The 14,343-nt window shown below is 40.0% G+C and overlaps 1 protein-coding gene across 7 annotated transcripts in view; it reads left to right on the top strand.

Moving 5' to 3' along the window:
* Positions 1 to 14,343, top strand: part of CARMIL1 (capping protein regulator and myosin 1 linker 1) — a 353,818-nt gene that overhangs the window by 200,133 nt on the left and 139,342 nt on the right. For all 7 annotated transcript variants that reach the window (XM_079933710.1, XM_079933709.1, XM_079933705.1 and 4 more), the window contains 3 exons: positions 6,332 to 6,407; positions 11,809 to 11,897; positions 13,097 to 13,191. In XM_079933710.1, coding sequence (XP_079789836.1) covers positions 6,332 to 6,407; positions 11,809 to 11,897; positions 13,097 to 13,191 — 260 coding nt within the window. The remainder of the gene's footprint in view (positions 1 to 6,331; positions 6,408 to 11,808; positions 11,898 to 13,096; positions 13,192 to 14,343) is intronic.

A 14,343-nucleotide genomic window follows, 5' to 3' on the forward strand; every position in this document is an offset into this window, starting at 1 on the left:
TGGTTGGTTGAATGTAATGAAAGGGGTTTGAAATTTTTGATTTGAAAACCCATGGATATGCCACCCTGGATTCCCCTGTAGAGTAGGATGAAGACTCTTGACAATATGGAAAGCATCTGACCCATTAGCGAGATGATGGTACAGTGGTTAAGACAACCAGATCATAGGTCACAGTGCCTGGGTCTGAATCCTGTCTCTGTCCAGACCAACTTTGTGACCACGGGCAGCTCACTAACCTCTCTGTGCCTTGGGAGAGGAGGGTGGGTCTCCATCTATAAAGTGGTGTTAATGACAGTGCCTCCCTCCTGGAGTTACTGTGAAGACTACATGGATTAATGTATTTAAAACACTTCGTGGGGCTTCCCTGGTGGCGCAGTGGTTGGGAGTCCGCCTGCCGATGCAGGGGACGTGGGTTCGTGCCCCGGTCCGGGAGGATCCCACATGCCGCGGAGCGGCGGGGCCCGTGAGCCATGGCCGCTGAGCCTGTGCGTCCGGAGCCTGTGCTCCACAACGGGAGAGGCTGCAGTAGTGAGAGGCCCGCGTGCCGCAAAAAAAACCCACTTGGTGCTAGTACATAAAAATGTTTAAATAAATACTTGCTATTTTTATATCCTACAAGATTTGCCCTCTTTTTAAATGAACAACTATATGAAGTGACCAGTTTTCTTAATTGAAAGAAAAAGGATTAGAGTTACAAAATCCCTACATTACAGAAAACTTTAGATATTTCAGAGAGTAGTTTATGGTCTTTTCTACGTTGCTTCTATCTTGTCAGTTTTATGCTGGTATTTTCTTCTAGAAAGATAAAAGTGAAAAACTTGGTTCTTTTGAGTTTTAAGGGAAAGTTTGGATTATTCAAAGGTGTCAACTGAAATGAGAAATAAGGATCCCAACTTTTATTACCAACCCCAACTAGAGGCTGGATGAACAACAACAACAAACCGACTCTATATGTAGTACGTTTACGTCAGTAAAAAGTTCGGGGGTAGGAACTGTCTTGTCTCTGTTCAGCAGAGTATAAGAAACAGCTCTGCCATGTGGCCCTCCAGGTTATTCACACTGGCTCTTCCTCTTCAGGGTTTGGAGTCTTGAAAGGTTTGTACTCCCATTTTAAGGAAATGGTAGAAGTGTCACATGAGAACATACATGAGAATACTGTGTTGTGAGGTTGCCTCAGAAGAGGCTTCCCTCAACGGCTCTAACTCTTCAAGGCTAACTTCAGATCAGAAGTCATGTGGTAATGAAGGGTCATTTAGGAAGTCAAAGCAAAACATAGTGGGGGGCTTCCCTGGTGGCGCAGTGGTTGAGAGTCTGCCTGCCGATGCAGGGGACACGGGTTCGTGCCCCGGTCCGGGAAGATCCCACATGCCGCGGAACGGCTGGGCCCGTGAGCCATGGCCGCTGAGCCTGCATGGCCGGAGCCTGTGCTCCACAACGGGAGAGGCCACAACAGTGAGAGGCCCGCATACCACAAAAAAAAAAAAAAAAAAAAAAAGGAAAAAACCATAGTGGGATATACAATAAATGCCATGAACTGATGGCAAAAAGCTGTTACCCACTTCCCACCATGAGAAAATCAGTCAAGATGACTAGCACGGGTGTTTGGAAAGCTTTCTACATTGTATAATATAACCATTATGTGATACAAGCAGTACTTAGTGAAAACGTGGGCAAGAATTGTTCCTGAGTGACACAGACCCCCGTCAGGGAAGTGCAGGGAGTTCTCTGCAGTGAGGTGACATCAGCACAGCAGTTGGGAGACGCATGTGAATGCAAATTGAGTATTTATCCAAGATTTGCTTATGTGCTCACTGATAACTGTGCTCTGAGAAAGCCGTCCCGGAAAATGAACTCTCAGAAATGAAATTAGTTATGTAGTGTCTTGTGTATTTTCTATTTAAGGGAGGCCAGATCAGAGGAAGAGGGAGACAGGGAGAATGGGCTAAGCAGCAGCCGTATTATTACCTCTTCTAACCTGGTGTCACACAGCATCACTGGACGACATCTACCTCTGTGTTGTTTCCAATTTTTGACAATTACGAATACAGCTGTTTACCAACAATACTACTGGGTTGGCCAAAATGTTCGTCTGGGTTTTTCCGTAACATCTTATGGAAAAACTCAAAGGAACTTTTTGGCCAACCCAATATGTAAGCTTTTGTGTAAATAAAAGTTTTTATTTCTCCTGGGTGAATGCCCAGAATTGAGGTTGCTGGATCGTGGTAAAATTACATAAAACTTACTAAGCCACTGTCATGCTGTTGTCCACCTTGAGTGTGCCATTTGCATTCCCGTCAGCAGTGTATGAGGTTTCAGTCGCTTTGCCTCCTGGTCAGCACATATTGTCACTTTTTTTTTGTTTAAGCAATTCAGTAGGTTTGTAGTGACATCTTATTTTGGCTTTAAATTGTATTTCTCTAATGGCTAAGAATTTTGAAAATCTTTCATGTACTTATTTGCCTTCAGTATATTTTCTTTGATGAAGTGTCTGTTTAGATGTTTCTGCTCATTTGAAAAAAATTGAGTTAATTGTTTCTTATTACTGACTTCTGAGAGTTCTTTATACATTTTGAATACCAAGTCCTTTGTCAGAACTGGGATTTGCAAATATTGTCTCCCAGAATAAGGTTGTGTCACCCTTCTCTCAACAGCATCTGTTGCTGAGCAAGACTTTTTGACTTTGATAAAGTCCAGTGTATCATTGTCTTTTTCTTTGCTTTTGGCGTCAGATATAAAAACTCTTAAACTGGGTTTCCCTGGTGACACTGTGGTTGAGAGTCCGCCTGCCGATGCAGGGGATGCAGGTTTTGCCCCAGTCCGGGAAGATCCCACATGCCGTGGAGCGGCTGGGCCCATGAGCCATGGCCGCTGAGCCTGTGCGTCCGGAGCCTGTGCTCCGCAACAGGAGAGGCCACAACAGTGAGAGGCCCACGTACAGCAAAAAAAGAAAAAAAAGAAAAACACAAAAAAACTCTTTGACTAAGCCATACATTACTCTGTTGACCATTTCTTCTGGGATGGTGATGTGTCTCATCTAGAAGGCTCACGAACTTCCCATAAGAATCTTTCGTGACTGCTTTTTTTTTTTTTTTAAACATCTCTCTTATTTGCACAGTAGTACTTCATATTCCCCCTATGCCAGAGGGATTATTTCACTCTATTAGAATTGCTTTTATTCTCTGAGCCTTCTGCTAGGCTGTGCTGGGTGGTTAGTATCACAAGGGGAGGGGCTATCTTGCTGTGTTCATTGTTGCCTCAACCCAGTGATTCATGCACTGTGGGTGGCACTCGCTCGATCTGTGAATGGATGGAGTTGCTGGTCATTTTTGAGTTCCCATGCCTTTGCACATGCTCTTCCTAATTACTTGAAATAGTCTCTTCCGTTTTCCCTGCCTGGTTGGCCCCTTCCTATCTCTCAAGCCTTGTGGACCCTTCCCCATTTGCTCCAGGATGAAGTGCTTATGTCCTCCTGTGTTCTTAGGGCACTTTGAACATGCTCCCTTTTCAGCGTGTCTCCCATGGTGCTGCAGATAGCTGAGGAGGGGTCTTTCTCCACCACTGGAGAGCTGCCCTTACTCATCACTTAATCCTCAGACCCTAATATCCCTACCTAGGACTTAGTAGGTACTAAATAAATGTTTATTGAATGAATTACGGTATATGTTTGTCCTTTTCTAATTTATTTTTAACATTAAAAAACCTAGGCATTAACATAATTTAGAGAAACACGGTGGGTAGACCATGCCAGCATGCACGCGTCTCCATCATCTTCATGGACATTTTTTCTATAATAAAATTTTATTTACACCATCCATAGAACATTTACTTTTATGATTCTTTTAGATTATGGATCATTATAGATAAATTTAGAAATATAGTACAAAAATTCTGTTAGAAAAATATTCATATCATCTTTAATGCTACCACCCAGGCAAGGTATTCTCGTAACATTTTGCTATACTTTTCTTCTTAAAAAAAAAACACAGTGTCTATATTTGTGAGCATTTATATCTATCATTTTATATGTAGTTTTTACCAATTACACTCATTGGCTCTGGTCACACAAGTATGCACCTGTAACGCTGTATATTTTTAAAATTTAATATTGCACTCCAAACATTTCTGGTGTCATTAAGTGTTAGGTTTGACTTTTAGTGTACCAGAATATTATTTTCAAGGTTTTTGCATGTCACATGTAGAGATGATGCTGTCCTACCCACCGCATTAACGTGAAACCTGGTTCTATTATTGATGTGCCCTTCAACTCCTGGAAATGAATTCATATGACAAAAGCCAGCTGTACTTCAAGTCACATCAAGTGACAGAACAAAATACACAATAAAGAGGTTCTGAAGTGTAGTCACTACTTGACATTAAATCCACAAAAGGAGATGAGATGAGAATGATTTGCCATAGTTCCTGAATGGGGAAGTACAGGTGAGAACTCTCAGATACCGTGGGCTTGGGGGGCCCTGTATTATAAGGTGGAATTTACTCCCAGAGAAGCTGCAACTGTCATTAGATGTCATGGAGAAATGTCGGGACTTGTTCTGAGCCCTTGGTCGATGGAAAGAGATGAGAGAGTGGAGACCCTAAAACAACTATGGGAAGAGTTGTTGTTTTTGTTTTTTAATCTGAAACTCCTTTTTTTAATCTGAAACTTAGCAAAGTTAATAAAGAGGCTTTTCGGTGGAAAAGATGGCACGTGGAACCCCATGACGAAGACTAATTCCCTGGCGTTTTCTCTGACATCTGTGGGTGCTCATTTCACTTTTTAAAGCAAATCTGATGAAAGTACACACACGTGCTTCAGAGGCTGGGTTTCGACTGTAGTTCTGTCCCTTTGGCCTAGTTTCACTATATTTCTCTGAGCATCTATTTCTTCATCTGTAAAATGTAAACAATAGTACCTCCTAGCGTTGTTTTCAGATTTAAATGAGCTGTTGTTTGAGATTTAAATGTAAAGTGCCTAGCATGGGGCCTGGTACCTTGAAGCTTGAAATAATAGTGATTTTCAGTTCTCTTTCTACCTTCTGCCTTTCATTTCTATTTCAGTAAAAATTTGTTCATTTGCTGCTTGTCGTGCCCTGAGGGTAAAACTGATATGGCCTCCCTGAAGCCACAAAGCTGAAATAGACAGCGATGTTGTTTTCAAAGAACTTACAACCTGGGGTGATGAGGAATAGATGTTTAAGCATCAAACTATACTATAAGACAGAATAAAATAAATGCTAAGTAGAGGTGTAAATATTGTGCTGGTTGAGGTGACCTGGGGGAACTTAATAGAGGAGAGGGTTATGATACAGGCATTGAAAGATACATGGAGTTTTGTAGCTGAACACAGCTTTTTTTTAATTTTTAATTTTTTTTTAACTTTTAATTTTGTACTGGAGTGTAGTTGATTAACAATGTTGTGATAGTTTCAGGTGTACAGCAAGGTGGTTTAGTTATACATTTTCCCATTTAGGTTGTTGCATAATACTGAGCAGAGTTCCCTGGGCTATACAGTAGGCCCTTGTTGGTTATCCATTGTAAATATAGCAGTGTGTACATGTCAGTCCCTAAACGCCCTAACTATTCCTTCCCCCCACCCTTCTTCCCCCGTCGTAAATGATAACTCTGATTGTGAAATTGCATATGTTTGGTGAGTAGTGAATTGTCTGCTTTTTGGCTTGAGCATGAGTTAGGGGCTGGAAAAATAGTGTGGTGGCAGATCTCTGATACAAATAGCTTCACTCTATGGTTGAAGAACTTGTATGAAGCATAAGACAAAAAATAACACCTGGACTATCTCATGTGTATAATCAGTGCTAAGAACTGCAAGCAAGGTACCAAATGGTTGTGGGATGCTTGCCAATAAGCATTGGGGATCCCATCCGATGTCACTTATCATCAGGCTAGATACTGTCCTTGCTTGCCGTATAAACTCCTCTAGCTAGAGAGCATATGATATACTTGATGGTGAAAGAATTTATGAAGGAGCAGTCTAAAGAAATAGGACCTGTTAGTATGGAATTAGACATATGATTTCTCTTAGAGTAAGGAGGTTCTTCAAACGAACACTGCTACCAACCTCTTTTTCTTTGGAAATAGGAATCAGAGTCCCTAGAGTTAATTTACCTTCAACTTTTAGGAATTCTGCTTACATCATCCTGAAGATCTGTCCTAGAGAATTTAATTGTTGTCTGGGGGTCAGAATAGATATAACTGAATGTTGTGCTTATAAATAACAGAAATTAACAGGTAAACTGGGATGTCATGGATTAAAAAGTCAAGCGCCATATGGCCACTGTAAGAGCACTTTCATGTATTTTGTTATTTCTGCTTCTAGGGACCTAATACCTATCATCGCTGCTCTGGAATACAATCAGTGGTTCACTAAGCTGTCCTCTAAGGATCTAAAACTGGTAAGTAATTGAAGATGTTGCTTAGCTTTGCTGAATTTCAAAAACCCGATAATTATATAAAAACACAACACACACTTGTTTTTCTACCACACTGGTTGAGCCGCATACATGTTATTTCTTAGGGGGACATTTTCTTATAAATGATCTGCAGACCATTTAACAAAGTTTGTAATGTGAGATGCTTCAGAGAAGTACTTCCTCATGTTTTCAGCTGCTTCAGGCAATTTTAGATGATGAACAGAAAGACACATTTAGTGGAGCTTCAGTACACACTCATTCTGTTGGCAAAGACTGTTAAAGTTACATTTGCACAGCTGCAGATAGCAGGTTGTATGTTCCTATCTTGCATTCCATCTCCACAAAGCTTCCCTTCCTGAGAATTTAGGAAAAGGTTGCTAAGGTAGAGTTGGTCTGGTTTAATTATGATAGTTAACATTCATTTTCTAGATGAGTTTTTGGGCAGATTTATATGTAAGCAAAATGAAATCAAAGTGAAATCTGTTAGTTTTTATAAGGCATGGGGGAGCCAAAGCTTTGGTCTGTTTTACTATTGGAAATAAGATGCTCTGTTGGTTTTTTTTTTTTTTTTTTACAAATTCAAAGCAGCCATATGGACAGATGCTTATCCATGAGTTAGGCTTCTGCTGCTTCATCTTAGCACAGAAGATAATTTAGATGTTGTTTTATTGGAAACTTACATTCAAGCCTCCACCTTTCAGAGGTCATAGAAACTGGGGGTTTAAAATTTTAAAAGTGAAGAGAGAGAATTTGGATTGAGACATGGATCTATTGAAAGCGGAGGGTTGAGATTTGCTGGCGGCCAGCCTGCTGGTTCTCTGAACTTGCCTGGCGTGTGAGTGGCTTAAGGCGTTATAGGTATGAGCATAGGCAGAACTCATTTGGGGATTATTAAGAGCCAATGCAGCAGACAAAAAGAGTGTGGGCTTGGAAACCCACAAATCTGGGTTTCAGATTCTGACTCTTATTACAAGGCTGTGTGACCTTAGATACATTACTTGACCTTCCAAGGCCTCTGTTTCCTGCGTCCCTATTATTGTGAGCTAGTTGGAGCTCATGTCTTATCAGAATCTGTGGCTCAATAGCTACACAGTAAAACTTGGTTTAATAAATAGATGTCAAATGAGTTTGTTGAATGAATGGACATAGAAATATAACTATTTTGCAGGTTATTGAGATGAGTAAATAATGTGTATAGAAATTCTAACAATGCCTAACGTATTACAGGCATGTCACAATCAGATTAGCAAAGAGGCTGAGAAATGAACAAATGGGGGAGCATGAATTATGGAAACTGTATCAGCTACACGGCCGGGGGTGGTGGTGGTGTCTGAGGTCAGTGATGATTTGAGGTACAGATGGTGACCTCCCAGGGAACACACAGCCATGATGGGAGACCTGGGAACAGAAGTCTCTCATTGCTGTTTGCAGGGATGGGGACCATTTGCAGGACTGAACCAGCAGAGATTCCAGGTGCGCGAGGGGAGCCATTTTGAGGAATGAGAAGTAGATTAGCCCAGGGATTGTGGGATCAGAGAGAACAATGCTTTGCTACCAAGTCAGGTTTCCTGGTTCATTCAGACATTCACCTTAAGCCCATGATTTTCAAAACGGGGCACAAGAGAGCTGTGAGGAGGTTGTGGAAATCCCACTTTTGGAAGTTGTCCCAAATCATTAGTACCAGGCCACCAGCGCTGCCATTCTGTCATTATTCCTCCCAGGCAGCATCTCCTTTTAACTGCCTTAGATGTTTAGGGAAGAAAACATGCACCTAATTATTTCAGTCTTGGCTAGACAAAGCATGTAAGTGTTCATATGCTTTCTTGGGTGTCCCGGGATGGCAGGAAGTGGAGTGACAGGATTTGAGGATTGCCCTCACTGCTTATCTATTAACTGAGATTTAAACATAAAAATGCAAATGTGCATAGTTTTAATATTTGGTATTTAAAAATGAAAAATGGTCTTTGGGCTATCTCTCTGCAAGTTTTCAAAAAGAATACTAGCAGTTCTTCCATGTTTGTTACTCACAGTTAAAAAGAAATGATAGGGACTTCCCTGGTGGCGCAGTGGTTAAGAATCTACCTGCCCATGCAGGGGACACGGGTTTGAGCCCTGGTCCAGGAAGATCCCACATGCCGCTGAGCAACTAAGCCCGTGTGCCACAACTACTGAGCCTGCGCTCTAGAGCCCATGAGCCACGACTGTTGAGCCTGCGTGCTGCAACTACTGAAGCCTGTGCGCCTAGAGCCTGTGCTCCACAACAAGAGAAGCCATCGCAATAAGAAGCCTGTACACCCCAACGAAGAGTAGCCCCTGCTCGCCGCAACTAGAGAAAGCCTGCACGCAGCAACGAAGACCCAACACAGCCAAAAAGAGAAATTAAAAAAAAAGAAAGAAAGAAAGAAAGAAATGATACTTACCCCTTTGATGGCTTCTACAGTATGCAGTCTCAGAACATTTTCTAACACCTGGTCTGTTTGAGGCAAAGGAAGGCATTACACCTTCCGTGAATTTTTTAAAACACGAAGTGTAGAAAGAAGTAACCTCCTCTCAAGTTACATGAATTCTCTGGGTTGTTAAGATTGCCGCTTGCTCAGTAGAAGTCTCCTGAGCTGAAGGTACCACAGGAAAAATATGACATATGCTTTATGCTGATCTTATGAAGCCAGTTAGCAGTCAGTATCGTAAATTTAAATGGAGGGATAGAGGGATTTTTTTTTTGAAGATATGCTGAATATGCAATTAGGACCAGGATTCTGGACTCATTAAATTAGCAGTAGAATTGAGGTCTTGCTCAACGCTCTCAGTTTTAGAATTTAGGCAAGTCATTGAGCATCAATGGGTCTTTTTAAATCATTTAAAAATGATATGGTTGGGCTGGATAATGTACGTGGTTCCTCTTAGTTCCAGATTTCCATATTTGTTTTATTGGATTAGTTCATTTGTTATTTTATAGCAATTCTTCTAATTTTTATACTGTACTTTTTATTTTTAAATTTTTTTAAGTTGATTTTCTTATTTTTTAAATTTTTTATTTTTATTTTTTTTGGCTGCGTTGGGTCTTCATTGCTGCGCGCGGGCTTTCTCTAGTTGAGGCGAGCAGGGGCTGCTCTTCGTTGTGGTGTGTGGACTTCTCATTGCAGTGACTTCTCGTTGCACAGCGTGGGCTCTAGGTGTGCGGGCTTCAGTAGTTGTGCGCGGGCTCAGTAGTTGTGGCTCGCGGACTCTAGAGTGCAGGCTCAGTAGTTGCGGTGCATGGGCTTAGTTGCTTTGCAGCATGTGGGATCTTCCTGGACCAGGGCTTGAACCTGTGTCTGCTGCATTGGCAAGCGGATTCTTAACCACTGCACCACCAGGGAAGTCCTACATTTGATTTTTAAATAAATACAAGCTCTTAGAGAGTCATTGTATTAATTCGTTAAAAAAAATTTCCTCTAAATCTGTAAACGTAGTGCTGAACATGAAGTAGACATTTGGGGAAGACTACGTAATGGTAACATTTACTTGTTATCTAGGTTTGTGTGTGTATCTCTTTAAAATGTCCCTCACTTTATATTCTTTGGAGTAGCAAATAATGCTTTTCATGTAGTTGGCACTTAATAAAAAGCAAAATTAATGTAATCATGAACGACTTATTACTCCTCTCCCCTACTGGCATCTTAAAGAAAAGTTGGACACACTTTTCACACATTTTTAAAAAAACTTTTATTACAGTAATTATGCCCAATGGGTAAATGAAAGCCCTGCTTTACATCCTGGCTTTGGTAAATTACTTTTCTGGATGCTCTGAGGTAGCCCTGGAACGGTAATGATACCACGGATTATTTCTGGAAATTAGAATAATCTTTGCAAAAACATGTCTGAGTAATCACTTTTTATCATGACGACACAGAATAAGATCAGTTCCTCTGGTTGTATATTGTAAGGCGAAGAATTATACTGATAAGGGGTCACCATTTTGAAAATCACCACTGTCAGCATAATATAAATTGCAGGCATTGGGTCCCTTGGAATTAATTTTCCTCTCCCCTCATCAATCTGTGGGACACATTAGAAGCCCAGGAATAGTGTGAAAGCAACATTATAGACCCAGTGGGATCAAGCAGCACAGAAGAATTATAACAGCCTTAAATGCTGGGTGACTTGGTGGTTTTTCCAAGTCAGTTTTTCTAAAGGCTACTTCACTGGAGAACTTTTGCTATATTTTATACTGTTCCCATAATGGTTAATCCACTTGGGTATTTATGATCTGATAAATCAAAGAACTATAATACTTTTATGTGGTATTCTAAGAAAAGAAACTGCTTTGACATTTGTATGCATGACACAAAATGATTTCTCTCTCTCTCTTTTTAAAATAATATAAAAGGATTTAAATAGACTCTAGATTATAATGACATTTAAATATCACTTTTTAATGTCCAAATAATTTTAAGGTCAGGAGCCACCTTAAATTACTTTTGGAATAAGGCAGGATATAAGTAAATATAAAACATTAATAGATAAAAATTTAAAAGAAAAAATTATGCACAATTCTACCAGGGCACAACTCTTCATTTTTCATAGTCCCCTCAAGACTTTTGCTACATAGCTTACCTATTTCAATTGTTGTAATCTTTATTAAACATTTTAATTATGCATTTTCATTTAACATTATATCATAAGAATTTAAAATATTTTGACAGATGTAAGTTTACAACTACGTAATTTTTGTAAACATGAGGTTTATTAACATGAGACCATTAATTACTGAAGTCTTTCTTATTACCTTACCCTAGTTTAGAGATTACTAGTAGGAACATCGTAATACCTAACGATTATCAAGTGGTTATTCAGCCTCCCTTTTAAAGTACATGACATCTTTAATCTAATTTTCTTATCTACAAAAAGGGAATAATAATAATTAACAGTTTTATAATGAAATACACGTAAAGGGCTTAGCTCAGTAAAGAAAGCCTCATCGTCATCATCACCATTGTTGCTACCACTCAGTCTTTAGTGTGTGATTTTGGATATCCCTTTCTTGGGAAGTCCTTTTGGTTTTCCCAGGATTGGGTGAGATACGCCTCTGTATGCCCATAGCACTACCAAAAATGGCCTTTCTAGTTTTCTATTTCTATATTTCTATTTTTCTATCATAATTGTGTATTTCCTTCTTGTCTGATTGCCTTCCGGAGGGTACACTCTTGAAGGCAGAGACCTTGTCCTCTATGTTGTATTCCCAGGACCTTCATCGTGAGGGTGTGTAGTAGTAGATGTTGAGTCATAGTTTGTTGAATGAATGATTTATTTAACAAAAACTTTGCATCTGCATAGATTTATGACAGTGAAGTGAGATTATTTTTAGACCTATGACATGGTCAAACAATATTTTCTCTTATAGTCCACTGATGTCTGTGAACAGATCTTGAGGGTGGTGAGTAGGTCCAATCGACTGGAAGAACTGGTGTTGGAAAACGCTGGACTTAGAACGTGAGTATTTCCTGAATACATGAATGTGTTGCTTTAAAACATTTTGCCATTTCCTCTAAAATTAATGTATAGTTTTGAGAAAAACGTTAGGCTACTCACATATAGAGTATAGTGTATTCCTTTCTTTAAAAAAGTCCCTGTGATCCCCATCATTATCATGAAGGTCAAGGATTTTCTAACATCTTTTGCGGTTGTGTCACATGGTATTTCTGAGGGTACATAAGTATAGTGGTTAAGAGCATGGACCCTTGAGCCAGATGCCTGATGGCTTTGGGCAAATTGTTTCAGTTCTCTGTGCCTCAGTGTCTTCATCTTTAAGGTGGAGATAATAATAATGCCTCCTTTATAGAATATGGTAGTGAGGATAAATGAATTAATACTTGGGAAGTGTTTAGAAAAGTATCTTTCATATTATAGATGCTATGCGTTAGCTTTTGCTAGTATCATTAATGGTAGTCATAGTAATAACACATTTCATAGGATGTTACTGCTTTGTTTTGAGCTGTTTTAGCCATTTCTCTCCCTTTTCAAATTCACACTTAAATAATCTTCATCTAGTGGTTCAGTAACCAATACCCAAGCCTTACCAGGGGCAGGCGAGTTTGAATCTGCTGGAGTAAAGACTTTACTGCTACATGAGGAGGGTTGACGGTTTCATAATCATAGCGCTTAGTGCGTTATTTTACGTCAAACACACCTGAAATAGTGATTTTGACTTTTGTTAAAATATAGTGCTAGCGACTGTAGCCTTTAAATTCAATGATTAGGGCAGTCAGTTTTGCGTTCATGATTATTGCATGAAATTAGAACTGATACAGTGAATAGCCTACTGTACTTTTCATGAAAAGCAGGTTCAGTTCAGGATTTGTTTTTTAAGTCATGAAGGAGCCAAAGAGTACTACTAATAGCATCCTGCAGTGTGTCTTTAAAGGGGCAATTATATATTTTCTTTTTTCTTTTGAATGAGATTTTGACTGATCAAGATGAACCATATTCTAGCTATGGCTTTACAGACTCTAATGAGGATATGAACTAGGGTAAATAGATTGGTTCTTAACAAATATATGATATATAGGTTAATATTGTAAAGAATGCTTTTCTCTTTTTAGATTTCACCCTAGCTATTCTAGCTTTAACTTTTTTATTTGAGCAGTTTTACACTTTGTGTTATTTCATCTGACCGTTTTGTTTACTTGCAGAGATTTTGCACAAAAACTGGCCAGTGCTCTAGCACATAATCCCAACTCAGGACTCCATACGATTAACCTTGCTGGCAACCCACTGGAGGATCGAGGTACCGTAACATCTACGTGACCATTGATGCCAGAACTGTAAGAGGATTAGGGAGTTTTAATTGAGCCGCGCCTGGAGAATAGTGTCAAGCTTAGTTGTAATTATGGTATAAATGCTGCTGATGCTCTTGTTGGCTTCTAATTCTTTCCACCCTTTTGTGAAAATACTCGTGCTACAATTTTATCAGCTGATAAGCTATTCTTGAAGTGACACAGATGGAAAGGAGGATATTATTTTTATTTATTATTTTTATTGAAGTCTAGTTGATTTACAATGTTGAGTTAATTTCTGCTGTACAACCAAGTGATTCAGTTATACACATATATACATTCTCTTTTATATTCTTTTCCGTTATGGTTTATCCCAGGATAGTGAATATAGTTCCCCGTGCTATACAGTAGGACCATGTTGTCTACCCATTCCAGATGAAATAGTTTGCATCTACTAACCCCAGACTCCCAGTCCATCCCTCTCCCCGACCTCCCCTCCCCCTTGGCAACCACATGTCTCTTCTCTATGTCTGTGCGTCTGTTTCTGTTTTGTAGATATGTTCATTTGTGTCATATTTTAGATTCTACGTATAAGTGATACGGTATTTGTCTTTCTCGGAAAGAGGATATTATTTTTAAACTATTGTATTGGTTTTTTATTGCTGGGTAACAAATTACCAGAAACATGGCCGCTTAAGTTGACACAGATTTATTATGACACAGTGTTTTGGGGTCAGAAGTCTGGGTAGAGGTTAGGTGGGTTCTCAGTGCCATGAGGCAGAAATCAAGTTGTTAGCTGGGGCTGTGATCTTACCTGTGACCTGGGGTCTTCCTCAAGCTCACTGGTTGTTGGCAGAATCAGTTTCCTGAGGCTGTAGGACTAGGTCATTATTTTCTTGTTCGCTGCTTGCCCGGGACCACTCCCAGCACCTGGAGGCTGTGTTCAGGTCCTTGCCATGTAGTCCCCTCCTCTCACAACATGCCTGTCTGCCTCGCGTTCCAGGCCAGCAGAAGCACATCTCTCTGATGCTCTTTCTTTCAGTCTGCTCACCTGTTTGAGTCAGACCCACGCAAGACAATCTCCCTTTTTTTTTTTTTTTTTTTTTTTGCGGTATGTGGGCCTCTCACTGTTGTGGCCTCTCCCATTGCAGAGCACAGGCTCC

Source organism: Stenella coeruleoalba, assembly GCF_951394435.1.
Source record: "Stenella coeruleoalba genome assembly, chromosome: 10".
In the NCBI taxonomy this organism is placed as follows: Eukaryota; Metazoa; Chordata; class Mammalia; order Artiodactyla; family Delphinidae; genus Stenella; species Stenella coeruleoalba.